Source organism: Thermobia domestica, chromosome 5 (assembly GCF_964235325.1).
Source record: "Thermobia domestica chromosome 5, izTheDome1.hap1.1, whole genome shotgun sequence".
Classification (NCBI taxonomy): domain Eukaryota; kingdom Metazoa; phylum Arthropoda; class Insecta; order Zygentoma; family Lepismatidae; genus Thermobia; species Thermobia domestica.
The window spans coordinates 238,558,268-238,577,388 of record NC_137458.1 but is presented as its reverse complement, the minus strand read 5'-3'; the positions used below and the strand labels follow the sequence as shown (position 1 = coordinate 238,577,388).

The 19,121-nt window shown below is 36.8% G+C and overlaps 1 protein-coding gene across 2 annotated transcripts in view; it reads right to left on the bottom strand.

Moving 5' to 3' along the window:
- Positions 1 to 2,078: 2,078 nt before the first annotated feature.
- GatA (glutamyl-tRNA(Gln) amidotransferase subunit A, mitochondrial) overlaps positions 2,079 to 19,121 on the bottom strand; it is a 61,633-nt gene continuing 44,590 nt past the window's right edge. For both annotated transcript variants that reach the window (XM_081759822.1, XM_081759823.1), the window contains 2 exons: positions 15,488 to 15,693; positions 2,079 to 2,284 (listed from right to left, as the gene is read on the bottom strand). In XM_081759822.1, coding sequence (XP_081615948.1) covers positions 2,127 to 2,284; positions 15,488 to 15,693 — 364 coding nt within the window. In that variant the 3' untranslated portion in view covers positions 2,079 to 2,126. The remainder of the gene's footprint in view (positions 2,285 to 15,487; positions 15,694 to 19,121) is intronic.

Here is a 19,121-nt window from a genome sequence, read left to right as displayed (position 1 = left end):
CGATGTGTATAACAGAACTGTGCGGTATGTGGTCGGCCGGAAGTTGTAAGAACATTCTCCCAGCCCGCTTAAGTCTTCATAATATAGTACGCGCAATTAGGACAGCAGCAATACAAGACAATTCCCCAACACAGAAAAGTTTAGTTATATGGACACAGTATCTTATGAGGCACGCTTTCCAACATCATCCGAAAGAACCTCACATTAGAAGCGCATCACAAAAGCTCGCGAATGCTGCGTCAAAACACCACATCCAGAAGAAGTTCAAAAACACCAGAAAATTTCATGAAACTATCTTACAGGGAACAAGTAAAAATAGCTGTGTACTCTAGATGAGGTGTGGCTCTACTAGATAGTACCAACAGAGTTTGATCCATTTTCTACTGTCAAACACACACAAGAGTCGTTTTGACTTTGTGGTGCAGTGCAACCAAGGGATATCTGGTGGTGGCGGAATATTGCAGTCGGGAAACGCTGCCACTCATCAAAGTGTCTTGCAACTAATAAAGTTAACGCACTTACTTCCAGGAAACGTCATGGATCATCTGTATCACACACACATCCCTCATCTATACAGTGACGAGAATAGAAAGGTATGGATCCACATCGATCAGGCCTTTTGTCATACCGTTCGATCATTCCAGGCTTCTACGCAAAGAAGGCAGAAAAAACAGAAATTCGAGTCCATGCCATTGAAATGCCCGGACTCCCTACCAATGAGTTTTGTGGTTTTGGACTGCTCAAATAAGACATTTGCTCGACGCTGTTCCGTGCCCTTTAGGATCGTAGGAAACTTGCCAAAGCAGTATGGTGAGACATTCGCCTTTCCATTTTACACAAAAGCTTGTTACAGTGGAAACTAAGCTGCGAGATTATCGTTCGTGCCCGTGGTCGTCACATCGAACACAATCTGTGGTGAAAAAATGGGATTTACGAGGTGCATTCAAATTATAATGTCAAGACTGGTAACAAACATGCTATTTGTTTTAAAATACATGGGCATTCGCCAATGCGTGACAGAGATGGCAACATCGTACGGCACAGAGAACTAGCAACAGCGGCGAGAGTGATGACTTTTTGATACTTACGATACTTTTCGTTTTCTCGATTTGCGTGGTGTGATACCACTTGAAATTCATCGCAAGTTGAGTGAGACACATGATGATGGTGTCATGGATGTGTTTAATGTGCGTTCGTGGGTGCGACAGTTCAAAGAAGGCAGAACGTAGTGTGACAACAAACCAAGACAATCTACTTCGCAGAAGCCGATCTGCCGACATGATCGAACAAGTGGAGAAAGTTGTTTTCGAGGATCGCCGAATGAGTGTGGAACATATCGCCTTCTCCAAAGTTGACATTTCTATGGCATCTGTGCACACTTTCGTCAGACTGGTTTGTGCGAGGCCGAGATTGTCTGGTTTGTTGTCACACGACGTTCTGCCTTCTTTGAACTGTCGCACCCACGAACGCACATTAGATACATCGTGACATCATAATTACATGTCTCACTCAACTGGCGATGAATTTAAAGCGATGCCACACCACGCACATGGAGAAAACGGATGATTACACGCTATTTCTTGTAGTGAAAACGTCGCCATTTTACGAGTATCGTAAGTATCAAAAAACAGTCTTCACCCTCACAGCTGCCGCTCGAGTTCTGTGTGCCGTACGGTGTTGCCATCTCTGTCACGTATTCACAACGAGTGCTCGCGTATTTTAAAACAGAACGTTTCTATCTGTTACCAGTCCTCACGAAAAAAAAAAAAAAAAAAAAATGGAGGTGTTATACCTTGAATGCACCTCCTATTAGCTCAGGTAAGTGATTCAAAGTCGACTATTTTGATCGAAGCAACTTAAATATTCATATTTAACACACTAAGATTTCATTGAGAGAGGTTCTCATTTATACACCTTAATTTACAGACTTTTTTAAGCCGTTGAATTTTATTGTAAGAAGTTCTTTCACAAATGAAAGAGAAAAAAAAATCCTGTGATCCCTATTCGATAATAAGGGCTGCTATGGCACATTTAAAGTATACGACTCACTACAATATACATGAAAAAATAAACACGCATTGTAGAAATTACATATTTATTTACAGTAAATAAATATACACATTGATTCATTTTTCAAGTATGAGATTCGGAAATTCTACTTTCTGTTCAATCCATTTAGCCACATTTAGCAATATTTCTTCTTTGAAGTTCTGTCCTATTAATTGCAAACTTAAAGGCAATCCTTGCCTGGACAACTTAATAGGAATAGTAACAGCTGGGCAACCTGGAATAAACGCCAAGAAGGAAACATTTTTATTCCTAATTTCCGTGAGAACTATTTTGATTTGCTCCTCAGCGAAAGTATAAACTAATCGCAAAAAATTTAGGACCAAAATCATACAATATTTTTTTAAGAAACTAATTTTTACATGTTCAAATTTTTCTGACAATGAAAATATAACAAACAAACAAAAAACACAACGGAAAAACTAAACATTAAGACGCAGTTTCTTGGTTTCAACTACATACCCTACTTTCGTATACGCATTCTTGGAATAACCTTATGAAGTATTTCTCTGGAAATAGTTTCCTGCATCTAGCAAAATGGAAAGCCTGATAAAAGTGTTTAACGATTGTTAGCCGCGGTGTCGTCAACTCTTGTAGCAACTTAAACAAGTTCGTCCTACAGATGCTTTATTGGGGTTAAGTAACGTGTCTGCGGCAACTACACCATTATTTTTAATATCTCTGTTTTTTAAACGCTTCTAGGTATTGTTTACAGAGGTTGGACATATATTTTGAGTCGTTATCTTGCTGAAATATGAAGTTTCTTCTAACGACGTTCGTCAGATGATAGGCCTTGAAGTACCTTCCTGTAATCTTCTTTCTTCATTATCCCCTCTATTTTAGCTAAATCTTAACCAAATCACCCACAAAACATACCCAGACAATCACTAAGCCTCCTCCATGCTTGACTGTTGCAGTGAAACAGACAGCAATTTTTTCGAACGGAATTCCACTGTTTTTCAGTCCAATTGGCATGTATCTTGGCTTACTGAAGAAGTTTCTTCCTACTTTGTATTTTATTATTATTATTATTAATGCTGCAATGAAACGATAAAGGCGTTAATGGGACGGCTGGTTACGGTTCTATCATTCACTGACTTTTCCAGCGTTGCATTAAAATGCTGCTGCTTTTTCTGGAGTTGTTTCACGTCTATCACGTTTGTGGTTACAAAAATAAAGTTTTCCTCTTGTTCCAAAATGTATCGAAGTATTCCAGAGCGAAAACGATCGCAGAGTATCCCCTTTTTCTTGTAGCGATGTACTGCCCCCACACACAACAGCTACCGATACTCGCAAGTTTTTTCTCGCAATTTTGCGTTTATTTCTTTTTGTCTTAATGTAAAATTACAATTTTAGTCCTTCTTTAATTACTAAGTATTTTTCCTTCGTTGTATGTTCAACTTCTTTTCAGATGATTTTGATGACGAAATCGAAATCATCATAGGACACATACGGTGTCATATATTTAACAACTGAAAACCACAAGAACTGTTTATTTTTACATTTCATTTAGAAGTACACAAAGTATAGTTTCACAGTTATTCTGACAACCAATTATAATACACTAGCTGAAATGCCGGTTCTTCGCACGGGAAGAATAACTTTATGGAAAATAAGTGAGCTTCCTCTCCTCCTTGGTACACGCATTTCAATTAAAGTGTAACAATATAAACCACGTAAGTTATTCTATTTTTGGAATAATTTTGGACCCTTTATCTCCCCTAGGATAAGCCCTTTACTCCAAGTGACAAAAAATCCCAGCTTGAAGTAGGTACTATGTCCAAATATTCATTTCAAACTGTTGAACCGTTTCCCTGTGACGCAATCACAAACTTCAGACAATAGCGATTTCAATGCGAAGAAAAAATATAGGAAATACCCTTCCTCCTTAAAACAGAATTTTCAAAAACGGAGAGAAACGTGTTCCTTTAATTTTAATGAGGATTGTATATACAGAGTTTCAATTTCTTAACTTGAGGGGGTCATGATATACTATATTTTTGGTTGAAATTTTGAGCTCCTTCTATCCCCTTAGGATACGTCACCACAAGGTAGGTACTAACTATGTTCCAAAATTCATTTCAAACTGTTCAATCTTTCCCCATGATGCGATCACAAATACTAAGCAACATCGCATTCAGTATGACGAAAATATACACATAAAACGCCTCCTTCCCTCCTTAAAACGGGAATTCTTGAACGAGTTTATGTACCAAGTTTCACCATCTTAACTTTACAGGATCGTTAGATACTTAATTTTTCGCATAAATTTCGACCCTTCCCCCTCCCCTTACAGTATGCATCTTAATCAAGGTACCATGATAACACGTACTTCGAACTGGGTTTTTAACTAAATCCAAAAATTCATTTCAAATGGTTTAACCGTGTTTTCGTGATGCGATCACAAACTAGATCCTTTTCATTTTTATATAATGCAGTGTCTACTGACCTGGAAAACCTGGACTTAGCCTGGAATTTGTTTTTGTACCTAGAAAAAGCCTGGAATTTAACAAGAAACCTGGATTTTTCTCAATCTTACCTTTTTCACTGCATATAATAGAAAAATCCTCACTTTTCTTAAAGGCTTATGTTTTGTGAGTATGTTGATGGCGACCACGGAGAAACCTGAGCTGAGTTCTGTCACTGCTTCCACTTGCTTGTGACAGACTTTTCTTTTTGTACGCTTCTTGTGGCAGTTCCAATAGACCTAGGTCTACTTTCTAGATGGAATTCCTATCCATATTTTATGTGGCAGTTCAAAAACATTTTTTTTCCTACATTAACAAATCTAGAAATTAGGGAAATATTCAAGGGCGCCGATTTCTCTGTAAGTTTGAGGGGGACATTCAGATGCAGAAGGTATATATATGAAGATTTTAAGACAAATTGCACTTAAATTATGCCAAATATTGCATACTCATAAATAGAATAGGGGACCCACATGAGCTTTGGGGGGCTCGGGCCCCCTCAGGATCGGCGCCCTTGGAAATACTGGAACCTTTTCTTTAGGAAATTTTACGAAAAAGTAAGGGAACAGTCAGGGAAAATGGTACTTAAACTGAAAATCAAGGAAAATTTCCTGAGATTTTTGCTCAGGGAGTGAAACATTTTTTTAAGTTTTGCCTATTTGTTAAGAAAAGCCGATAATTGAAACACGAGAGGGATATTATCAAGGCATATGAATCACACTTTAGTTACAGGTGAGAACTCTGCTTTTTTCAGTTACTGCACATTTTTGTCAACTCGTTTTCTGGTAGGGGTATTAACAGTAACAATTTTTCTTTGTTTTTAAAAAGTAGAGACCTGAAAAATAATATAAATAGACATGGAAAAAGCCTGGAATTTAAAAACTAACATCTAGTAGAAATCCTGTAAAAGACAGAAGGCTTTTCGTGTATGTTGGATTAAACGGAATTCCTTCACACACCCCATTTCCCGCACTCGCCCGACCTTGGTCAGGCGCGTCAATCAGTGCAGTGTGTCTAACTATGAGAATGTTTGTGTTGTGTCGCTGGGCCGAAAATATTGCTAAAAGTGAATCGCTTTTGGGAGGGTTATGTGTAGCCCTTTAGAGTGCAAAGCTTAGCGTTTCAATGGTTATGAACTAGTGTACGAGCAAGGTTATGACACAAGCTTGACTTCACTCAAGAATACTATCAGCAAGTATAAAGATTATGTTGCCCCAGGTTCGGTTCTCCACCAAACAGGACGAGAACACCGTTATGCACACAAGCGACCAACACCATGCAGGCGATTCGCTGAACGGCCAACCAAGAGAATCCTCTGAGCCAAGTCAGATGGCGAATCATCTAAATGTGTTTGGGAGCGCTAACGACTGAATACTGAAAAGATATTCAAGGCTAGTGGTCACTTCCTTACCAATGGCCACTGACGGAAACGCAAGTGTTATGATCTGAAGCTATACAAGCAGCATCTAGCAAACTAAAAGTGCTACGCTGGAAGAGGCCTTTCCGACTGTAGCAAATCAAGTCATCATGTACAGAGACAGGTGCGAAGCGCTTCACAAAGTGGAAGCAGTGCATGAAGAGAGGCTTTTCCGAAAAGGTTCATGGTAGTTGCCTGCTACTATCACCGAAGCAAACAAGATTCGCACGGTGAAGAACTCCAAAATCAATTTGCAGTTTAAAAAACCTGAAACCGATCTACGAGCAGGACCTACCAGAAATGTACGGAAAAGACATAAAAATTGTCCGTATTCATAAACGCAAAGTTTCATCACACATATCAAGATCATCCCTCGAATTCTACCAGGATATGAAAAAGGCTACTGAAATATGGAACATATCTTTCAACGTGATACCTATGAAGTCTCCAGATGCAATTCCAATGGACTTTTGTGAACTTGGACTGTTTAAAAGGGTTTTGGGCAAGTGGGATGTGACAACTACGAGTGAACTCTGAAAAGCTGTGAAAGAAGAATGGAACAAGTTTCTATTTGCAGTTCTCCAACGGAGCCTTCTGCAATGGAAACTACACTGCTGGACTATCGTTCTAAAACAGGGAACACACATCCAGCACTGGCGCTATGAAATTTCGTCACTATTGGTAAGTACAATTTGGTCAGATATACGCGTAACAGCCTTTATGGACACAACCCAACACTGCCCACTGTATGATTTATCATACGGAAATACGAGGGCGGTTAACACTGGAATTGCACTGTAGTCGAGTTAATGACAGTCTATACCTACGCTAAATAGTGCCCAGCTTTTGTGCGTTCACTTACTTTATCAAAATAGTTCTTATTTGTGGAAATGCAACGCAGGTAAGTTCTTTTGATGTTTGCTAATAATTATTTTAAATGCATGTAGTCCAATTCATGGCATCCATTTTAAGTAAGGTCTACAGGCTTTATATTCTGTGTTCTTTTAATTTTGATTGTGAATGTATGATTTCTGATACATTCTTTTCGTGAAGTATGAAATACCATGCATTGCATGCGTAAGGTAAAAGTATTTATGCGAGACGATGAATCAAATATCATACGCTGGACACTAGCAAGAGAAATTTATCATATAGTTTCAGGTTGGACCTAGAAAACGACGTAGAGGTTATTTTAAATATTTTAGAAAAGCTGGGGGATTGTGACCCACTAGTACCTTTCATAGATGAAGCCATGAAGCCTATGAGATATAATTTCTGTTCTCTGGTCCTGTAAACAGTGACGATAGTAATCGGAATAACGCATGGATCATTGTGAGGAGACATTTGCGCCAAACAAATGAAGTGCGTACTGAAAAAAAAAAAAAAAAAAAAAGACAACCATATGAGCGAATGTCGTACACTGAATATTCTAAGTCAATCCACGGATTTCAAGAAAGTAACCAGATATTGTCAGATAAACCCGAAGTAAATCAGCAAATGAAAGAAATTTAAAGGAAACCATAAATTGGAGAAATCAAGAATCTTGAAAAGTTGTTAAAGGTATCACAAGGAAATTACGAGTATAAGGAGCAAGTCTGCATTCAGAGGTGGTGTAAGAGAAATTTTACTCCTGTTGATATTTTCAGGTTGTTTTTCGATTATGGAATTGATAAAATTTGCAGAAAGACTTGTAAGTATGCCATGCAGAAAGGGCATATTATTCAATGTTCTACAGATATCATTTTTAAATACTTTGCTATACTATTACTCTCTGGGTAAAATTCCAATACACACAGACATATGTATTGAGAAACTCTTCTGGATTCACACAATGCCCTAGTATCTGGCACAAGTTTGAACTGCTCCATAGATTTTCTCACTTGAATGACAATGCTAAACTAGATACTTCAGATAGAATTTACAAAGTACGTCCACTTATCGAACAAAAGTTGCAAGTAGCTGTATCACTAAATAGAAAATTTTCATTAGATAAGGCGACGGAGCAATATTATGCCTAACAGTTCCTTTATGGGAAACCAGTTCAATATTGATTTAAATTTTGATGCCTTGTGACATCTTCGGGATATCTTTTGACGTTTGAACTACACACCAGAGCAGAAGAAACCGGATTTTCTGTGGCTAAGAGACATACATGTGTTTTCAATGTGAATCAACACTAATGTCTATAAATTCACATCCAGATCGCAAAAGAAATCAGATTTTATGGACGTGATCATCTTGTTGATGAAGAACAAACTCAACGTCTGTGTGAACAGTGCAGAATTATACGAAATTCAATTGCTTAAAATGTAATTTTGGACTATACCCTAAAAATGCTTTGCCCAGTGTCTGTAAAAATGTAATGTCAAGAACAACTTAGGTCTTTGCCCCAAACAAGAGTACCCTGGGACATACTGAAAATATAGGCTAAAAGTCACATTAAAAAGGAACATTATTCAAGTAATTTATGATATATATTATAATGTGTTCCATACATTCAATTACCTACAACTTGAGAGAGATAGCGGCAAAAAAGGGATTCACCCCTTGGCTATATGCAACCCACATTACCTTGTTGATTTTCTGGTGGCAGCATATTTTCCATCAGGCATTACAGGAATTAATTAATTGATTATAAAAACAATCCAATAATTATTAAAATTTTTGAAATACTTAATACTTAAGAATCTTTCTTGGAAATCGCTTATTCGATTAGTGAAAATCGCATCGAAATATGATCACAGGTAATCATCTGAAGTGGTCCAAAGATGGGGAAAATGGTTGCTCGACCATATTCGAAAATTGTAAAACTTTGAGTGTGACGAGCCTTGTGTATGAGAAAGTCAATAACACTATTCACGTTGTCGTATGTACAAGTTTTAATGAATGGCGGCTATCTTTGATGTTGATGGAGTGCCAATTTTTGCATTTGCAAGCGTTTACAAAAATTACAGTTACTAAGGACGTACGTATCAGACGAACTCCAAACAAAAATGAATGTTTAGAGGAGAGACTGAGGTACATGGAGAACATATACTCTTGCTTCTAAATAAATATGCAGGGTTGCTAACCAATACACGAAATCACTAGAAAACGTACAGAAAATTACATTTTTAAAGAGGCTGCAATATGGAATGGCATAAAGTGGGGGGTTCATAAGTTCTGTGCTGAATACTATTGCATGCAAAGAGTCTGTAGAAATATCCACACCTATGATACTACTGGCACCATAGATTTATGGGGATCCGAAAGTTGAAGTTTGTGATTTTGATGCCATGTTTGGGGCGTAATATCTCAGGAGGGCAAAGTGCTAAAAATTGCTATTTAGGTCACAAAGTAGTTCTGTATGTGAATAAACTACTTTTAAAAAAAATGACATATTACATGGTGAAAAAAGTGAGGACACGATAAAAACACGAAGAAAGCACGTGCGTCACGATGGCCGTAGCCCGGAAAAAATTCAATGTTTGGATTATGTTTCATGCTAGATCTCAAAGACTATGCATGATGCAGCAATTATGCACGTTTTTGTTTGTGTTCAGTTGTTCAAAAGCTTGGGAGTGGTGTCTGTTCCATCTTTCTACCTCCACAATCATTGCCACGTCTATATGGTAAGGGGGTAAGCTCTCCCTTGCACACACGACACTCATCGTCGAACTGGACCGCGTTATTAAGGCACTTAATGCATCAACAAAATGACCTTAAACTCCAATTCCAGTTACGGAAGTTAAAGTGTTCACAAGGTTGTGTTACACCTATCTATTCTATCCTGCTGAAAATGGCGTATTTGTGGAATATATTTAAATTGATTGTTATTTCCATTCTTTTCTATAGCATTACAGCAATAGCTTTTAATAGCTGTAACTACAACAAATTATCGCAATTACACGATTTAAGCAGTGTTGCAAACTTCAGCAATGTTTATCATATCTTTGGAACGATTTGAGATATCGAAGTGCTGTAAACGGCAAGATAATTTACACATCCATTACAAACCATACATGTAACTAGATATGATACTTATCTCAACATTTTTTGGAAATAAATGCTTTCAAAAAAATTAAAATTGTCAAGCCCTGGTAACTTCGTTCCTATTCATTCGAAACAAGTCATACCATAAACATGGTATTCAACACTAAAGCACTTTCGATGTGCATTATCCTGTGCATCTCCGTTATGCTGTATTTGCGTTAAAAGCTTCCGAACTTTGGATGTTTGTGATACTATAACATCCTTAGTTTGCAACACTGAATAATAAAAGTGGTGTTTTAAGTTTACATTTAACACGTTGATTTGAAATATGTAATAATCTGACGTAGTGACATTGGAAAAAATATAACTTTATAATGGGTTGCCAACACTGTTTGTTGAGTCTTTCTGTTTAATCTATATAATGATGTTCCTCTTCTTATATTTGCTTCGTACGAAGTTTCGGTTTCCTCTCTTTTTTAGGTTTGTCCGTTATAGAGGATTGTCAAGAGAAATTGTCCACCCTGTAGACGTGGCAATGATCATAAAGCTAGAGAGATAGAACAAAAGCCACCCGCAAGCTTTTGCATAACTGAACACAAACAAAAGCGGGCCTAATTGCTGAACCATGCGTAATTTTTGAGATCTGGCATGAAACATATCAAAATAGTTAAATTTTTCCGGCCTACGACCATCGTCAAGCGCGTGCTTTCTTCGCGTTTTTACCATGTCCTAACTTTTTTCTCCATGTTATACCAATTATGTTCTCATCCATGTCTCCAGTTGTCAGTCTCCATGTTATCTTCTTGCAATAGTTTATTCACATACAGAATTACTTTGTGCCCTAAGCAGCAATTTTTTTAGCACTTTGCCCTTTTGAGATATTACAACCCAAACATGGCATCAAAATCACGAACTTTCGAACTCCCATAAATCTACTATGCCAGTAGTGTCATAGCTGTGGATATTTCTGCAGACTCTTTACAAAACAGTATTCAGCACAAAACATATGAACTCCCCACTTTTTACCATTCCAAAATACTGCTCCTTTAAAAATGTAATTTTCTGTATTTTTCTAGTGATTTCATGTATTGATTAGCAACCCTGCATATTTATTTAGAAGCAAGAGTGTGTGTTCTCCGTGTATCTCAGTCTCTCCTCTAAACATTTGTCTTAGTTTGGAGTTCGTCTGATACGTACGTCCTTAGTAACTGTATTTCTCGTAAACGCTTGCAAATGCAAAAAATGACACTCCACCGACAACAAAGATGGCCGCCATTCAGGAATACTTGTACATACGACAACGTGAATAATGTTATTAACCTTCTCATACACAAGGTCCGTCACACTCAGTTTTATAATTTTCAGAGATGGTCGAGCAACCACCTCTGGACTACTTCGTCAACGGTTTTCCGGATCCATCAACGGTTTTCGATATAAACGCGAACATATCTACGTACATACAGGTCAAATTGAGAATCTCTCCCCCCTTCCATTTTTTTTCAGTTGGTTATAAAAAGACGAAGGACATTATTAACTATACTTTCCCTTAAACACACTGAAATTCGAGGTAAATCTAGCTACCTTCATTTGTGCCTACATTTTTATTATTGTTACGAGCTATACATGAGAATGCAGACTTTGAAAGGATATTCTTCAAGGCTCTCGCTATCCGATAATACACTGGATATATTGAATGCACAACTGACTAAATACATCGACAAGAAAGTCACATTGTAAAATCAACATCGACTACGCATATACTGACCATAGTAGATACAAAGAACTTTGAAAATTAAAAGACTGAAGGAATAAGAACAAAAGGAAAAATTAATAGAAATAATTACCAAGCAACATTCTGAAAAATAAAAAGTTAATACTGAATAAGGAGGGGAAACACTCAAAAACTGGAAGGAAAAAGAATCAACTGCAGACAGATTAATCAACATTAACAAAAAATTTCAAGATGCAATAAAAGAAAATAAGACCCTGTGAAATCAACGTGGCTCGAAGAAAACTAAAGGGTATTGCTAAAGGCAGGAAAAAAGTAATGAAAATCAAGGATGCACAGAAAGTATAGAAAAGAGTGGACAAAAAGGAAAGAATTAGTATAACAACGCATTTTTCAAAGAAATCGAAGAATAGTGAGAAATACATAAGGGCCTGTCCAGTTTGCCATAACAACTAGACTGTCACGTGATCAGGTCAAAAGTCACGTTGCGTGTTTAATCGAGTCTGAAGATCCCAAATCCAAATGAGATATTTCAAGCATGTAACCTTCCACATAGGGCGCCCTGATGATATACGTTATCATTATTATTGATTTTACTCAAACAACTTGACTTTTGACAATGTTCTATCCATATTTACCTTACGTTTTAAGCTCTTCATTATCTTCACAATAAGCTTTCAATTAGCCAACTCCTTATTATAGTTTTAGAGATATGTGGACGATTTAATTTTTTTCATTGATTTTCTAGTTACTTTAATGTTAATGTTTCGTACTTTTTGACTATGTTTCATCCATTTTAGGACAACATGCTTTTGGAATATAGAATCTACATAGTCTCTTCTACATTTGAGTTGAATTTCAGCCATCTCCCCCAAAGTCTGTTCACATCATTGCAACCGGGTAGGCCCTTCGTCAAAATAATTTGGAAACTACAAGATTGATTTGGAACATTTTTCGCTCTGACACTTCATCAGGCCTTTATTCGTGTGTAATCTTAAAGGGATTTATCTAATTACCGATTATTTCGGTGGCTGAAGTAACTTCATAGAATTGTGACTTTACCATCAGGTTGTTTCAATTAGTCCAGTTTTTACGTCTACACGCCAGTTTTGTAAGAATCGCGCTACCCATCAGCCACCAAGCTCTGTGGTTATATGTGTGGAATGACATGAAACATGCTGATGGAATACATTACATCTGTGAAAACTAGGCTCACCTGACGGTCCATTTTTTTTTTCCCTGTAAAAATGATTTCGTACAGACTGCCATGCAGGTGCATATAATCTGATACAGAATACATTCACGATACTCCGTATGAGTAGCAATGGAACCCACCCAAGATGAGCACGCATTTAGGGTAATGAGCTCTACGAGCTCTTCATGGTTTGTTGATTTGGTGTTTAGCGTCTCGTTCGGCATCGCTACAGAGACCGAATTATATGAACTCTCACAGGGATTCGAACATAGATCTTGCACATCGAAAGTGTATGCGATAACCAGATAGCTATGACGGAGTTCATGAGGTCTTCATGTTTGATGAACAGACTACTCAAGACGCATACTACAACACGTTACAACAATTTTTGAAACCATATTTGCTCGCTAATAGCCTTCTTAATATAGTTTTACCAATATCCTATTTTAAAGTATCATCCGAAGCCACCACAATGAAGCTCTTCTCGGTACATTTGCTGGAGCTACCTGCGAAGGCTGTAGGTCTCCCGCTTGCTACATTGAACAATTAAAACAACGGATTACAAACCGAAATGTTATTATTTTTCTCCAGTTATGTTGAAGAGTTTTTCCACCTGTCAAAGAGCGTTGTGAGCTATGCCTAGATTTGAAAGCTATCTCACTGAAATGTATTGGTTATGTTCCTGTCGTGAGATATGTTTAAGCAATACCATATATTGTATAACAAAACCTCTTTTCTACAAAATGTGGTGACTTTATATCATCCTGTAGATGTTTAAAAATAATAACAGTTCGTATTTCGTTTCTAGGAAAGCAAATTCATCTAACGAGGTAATTCTGTACAAATTATTTTCGAAATAGACCAGGAGTTCATTGGACTTCAACTATTTTGAGCGTATTTATACAGTCAACAATCACAGTCCTTTCATAAAATGGATTGTTTTCAAGCTTTACTTTGTCTTTATTGTGTGACCTGCTTTATGAGCCAATAGTAATGATGGCTTCTTCATGGCTATCCAGTTCCAGATATTTACCATTTGTAGCTTCTTCTGGCCGAGAAAATAAGGCTGCTGGGAATTCAAACCTATATCAAGTTGTCTAAAATATATTGAGGCTTTGGAGGTCGAAATTGAGAATACATTTATTGAAAATAACCATTAGTATATGGCAGTCTTTCTGTTGATCAGTTCCGGCTTCTTTTCTATTTTTATTATTATTAATTGTTACGCGCACTCGCGCTAATCGTCGACAGTACAGGTCCGAATATATCGTTCTGCCCATTTGCAACAACTCACGACACACGACGGCCTTCCAATCCTACTAAACACAGAGCATAATCTTCCTGGGCGTCAGTGTGGGCTTCGCCACAGACTATGGACCTTCTCCCCGTTTTGACTACAATCGTTTCAGCATATTGTTGTAAGTTATCCACTTTCCACCACTCGTCATTAATTGTTTTAGAAATGGCTCGAGTTCGTTATGTTTTAGTAGATTCGCAGATAGAAATTCGATCAGGTAAATGTTTTTGAGTCAAATAATGTGCCTAATGTTTGAACTTCTTTTTGTAGCCAGCTTTTTTCAAATGGTTTAACAGTATTTTGTGATGGATGTTTTTGTTATTGTCGATGTCATAACTGCTTATAACCGGTCTTGCTTTGATTCTTCCCAGAATAGTATTCACTTTTGCTGTGATTTGTCGTTTACTGGGAGGACTAACTTCGACATCGAAATTTCCAGAATGTAAGCGACTAATCTAAATATGACAAACCTTACGCTAGTAATATGTTTATACCAGTGATGACTTTTTATTTCTAATTAAGCAGTTATCCAGGACACGATTGTGGAATAATTTGTTCAAAGTGTTATGAACTAACGAAATATATTTGGTTATATTCTATGAAGTGATAACTGGACAATTGACGAAGTTGTTTTGGTTATGTTTATCAGGTTTAAACTTATTTTGGTTATGTTTATCAGGTTTTTGTGATATTTTTGGTACACCCGAGTGGTGGGTGATGTTATCTGCATAAAGGATGACTTTTGATTTATGTTTCTACTATTACTACTATGATATTTCTGAATCATGCAACTCAATAGATAAGACACAACAAATATTTACGCAGTTCTCTTCTCGCTTCCACTGGATTACATATAACCACTAAGATTCCTTTAAATTCTCTTAATTGACCCATGCCAAACTTACTTCCATGAATCTACTAAGGACAATCTAAAAGTTCTAATCTATATGACACATATACATATATACATACATACATATATATATATAAAAGAATATTAAAGTATCAAGTCTAAACCTCAAAGTATGAGCTACAATTCTTAACACTTTCTTCCTAACTCTTAACTGCCCCAACAGTAAGATAATTTCCTAGCTGACTGATTCTATTAACAATATTTATGTTTTATATTCGGTTAATTATGTACGAATAATTAAGTGACTTATGTGATTACACAATTCTTCGTGCACTGAACGACAGAGGGAAGAAGCAGGAACAGCTCTCGAAAACTAGAAGAAATCCCAGATTATTTCAAAGGAGGAAGAAAGAAATAAGAAAACTTCCCATATAAATCAATGAATAAAAAAAACGAAAATACTGAAGATTGTAAGTTTTAAATACATACCTGCCATATTTATAGGCTGCGTACAATAATCCTGAGTAGAACTTTGTTCTCTGTTATCTTTCTTGCTGAATTCAGAATACTTCGGCGCATCACTCAATGTTACTGGAGTTAGTAAAATATCTACACCTGAGTTCCAAGCTTTCCTAAAGTCTTCTGCTATAAGACGACGAAGCTTTAACGCCTGGACAAAATATTTTTCGTAGTTCCTAAAATGTAAGAAAACAAAAAAATTATTATTAACGCAAATAAGGAAACAAGTTACGTGTCGTTTCATGCTGAGTTGGCCCAATAAGTACAGCTCACGATCATGACGCAGTTAATTGTTTCTAGGCTGCGTTAAGGAAAACCGCGTTGCCATTCCTCGTGGCTACGCGGTTGGCGTACGCGCCTTTGGTGTGGGAGACACGGGTTCGATTTCCGAAAGGAGCTCATGTGGTTCGGATTCCACGTTAAACTGTAGATCAACGTCTCATATGGCCTCCCTGCTGAAAGGGTCGCTCAAATCAAAATTAAACCAAATCAATCAAAACCGCGCTGATCAAGATATATTTACTGAATTTTCCATCGCAAAGCTTTAGGATAATAAACAAGTTCAAAAATTGTGTATACTATACACTAAATAATACACAAAACCCTTTTAAAACAGATAAATGTAAAACATATAAAATTCAATGAAAGATGAATTCTTTCAGTTTTACGTTCCACGATTATGTCCTGTACGCTAAGGGAGATAGATCATTAATGAAAGTAATTGATGAAACGAGAATGTAACAAAAAACTGGAAAACCCTGAGGAAAACTCACGGGCACGATGTTGTCCACTTCAAACTGACTGGCCTGAGATCGAAGCAGGGGCTTTTCATACCAGATCTGAGCGCTCTACCATTGAGCCAGCGTGCTTCCATTCTCCAATTCTAGTTAATGTCGTCATATCACAAGTCAAGTGAATCGACTTTATATATATATATATATATATATATATATATACATCGTAATATGAGATACAATTACGATTATAATGTATTGTAGAAGCGAGTTATTTATGCAACAAATAACAGTATGTTATGTCTTTCTTTCAAGACAGAACAGTTGTTTTTCGATATGACTTGCTAGTAAACGAAATAATAAACATTCCTTCGCTTGAGAAACCAACCTTTCTTCTTTAGATGCATTTTAGGTTTTCAATAATACAAACCAATCTACTACGGACTACCTACTATATTACTAGAGACTGGTAATGTAATTAACAAGAAAGATACTTTGTGTACTTTGAAATTATTTTGGATCTGGAAATAAACCCCCTTAATAAGATTTCGAGATGCAAGATCTAATCTTAACGTTTCGAAAACAAGTTAACTAGCAAAAACATGGGACTTTAGCAGTGTCCTCTTTTCTCACCTTCTGTCTTTTCATAGTTGTTCCAAGCTCTGGTCATAGGGGGCTCGGTGGTGAAGCGCTTACTTTTGGTGCGTGGGGTCCTTGATTTAATCCCCAGCCAAGTTAGTTTGTGGTGGACAACATCGTGCTCGTGGGTTTTCTCGGGTTTCTTCCCACTTTCTGATTCCATCAATTTTTCCATCATCATTCACTTGCTTTTTCCATCATCATCAATCATCATATCCCTTGGCCTAACAGGCATAGTCAGGGGACGTTACACTGAAATATTTAATTTCATTTCACGCTCTGGTAAGACTTTTCTGTTAAAAAAAAAAAAAAAAATCAAGGTTTTTATTGTATACGATAATTTAATTTTCGATTACAGAAAACTTCTTTCGTTTCTTTCTTTCTTTCTTTTCTTTTTCATTTTTTGTTTTTGTTTTATACACATCAACGATCATCGTTACCTACAGTTTATTCCACCCAAACATACAGACCATTAGAACTAAGCCTTCACCTGAAATTTTCGAATTTGTTCCATTACAGTTCTTATAGCAACTGGTTTCTCTGCATAATTTTGTGCTGCCAGTGCCCCCTCTTTTTTAGAGTTTCTTGCTATCTTGATACACCCTTTAGACTAGCTACACATAATTCCATCATAATACTAGAGCACAGAGTTCACTATGGTAAACTGTGACAATCTACTGTTCCTTCTTGTCTAATCTATTACATTCTGACGACGAGACGCCTAGCCTTGAAAGCTATCAGTCCCTGTGATGCGTTTTTATGCATATAACTATCGTGAAAGTATCTTATATTTAATTTTCAAATTTTCACACTGAAATTCTTTTATTCTATATATATATATATATATATATATATATATATATATATATATATAACTAAATAACTAACTAACTAACTAACTCTATGGCCTATGGAACCCGGAGGTTCAATGCCGCGTTCACAAAAGCTCTCCATTGACTTCTATCCTTAGCTAACTGCATCCAGTTTCTACTTGGTATTCCAATCTCTGCGAGATCCATCTTAATATTGTCCTCCCATCTGCGCCTAGGTCTTCTTAATGGTCGTTTTCCGATTGGTCTTCCATTCAAGACTTTGAAAGCATTTCTACTTTCTTCCATTCTAGCTACATGACCCGCCCACCTAAGCCTCCTAGACTTGACGACCCTAACAATGTTGGGTAAACCACATAAATTATGTAGTTCCTCGTTATGAAGTTTCCGCCATTCTCCATTCCCGTTCCTCTTGGGTCCGAATATTCGTCTCAGGATCTTGTTTTCAAATACTTTCAGTCTATGTTCTTCCCTCAGAGTAAGCGACCATGTTTCGCAGCCATACAGAACAACAGGCATAATTATCGTTTTGTATATTTTAAGCTTCAAATTCCTAGACAGAAATCGCCACGACAAGAGATTTTCAAGCGAATAGTAACACGAATTCCCTGTTTTGAGTCGACCTTTAATTTCTTCGAGAATATGATTTTCCTCTGTTAATATTGATCCTAGATATTTGAAACTATCCACTTTATCAAAAGTATTATTTAATATCTTAACGCATCCATAATTTGCTGTATTCCGGTCCCGACGCACTTCCATGTATTTAGTTTTCTCTGCATTTACTTCTAAACCCATGTCCCTGCAAGCGTTTAATAAGATCTCTGCATTTCTTTCTATTGTTCTCCTATCATCCCCTATTAAATTTACATCATCAGCATATGCCATAATCTGCTGAATACCGTTCAACTGTAGGCCCTGGTTACTATCTTTGATTTTCCTTATAGCGTATTCCAAAACGAAGTTAAATAATAATGGCGACAACGCATCTCCTTGTTTCAGGCCATTTTCGACGTGAAAGCTCGTGGACAAAAATTTTCCTACCCGGACTTTACTTTGGGATTCATTTAAACATATCTTAATTATCTAATTAGCTATCTCGGTATTTTAAGTTCTGTAAGAACGTTGTATAATGTTTCTCTCCTAGCCGAGTCGTACGCCTTTCTAAAATCAATATATATATATATATATATATATATATATATATATATATATATATATATATATATATATATATATACACATCGGGTGTTCTAAAAATGGCGCCCACGGACCACAGAGCACTATTCTACAGGCCAAAATAAAGCGAAAATGGTATATGATGGTATGCCCTCCGGGGCCTTCTTCAGCCGCTATGGGGTATCAAAATTTCACAATGTGGCAACGTTGCAGATTAACTTG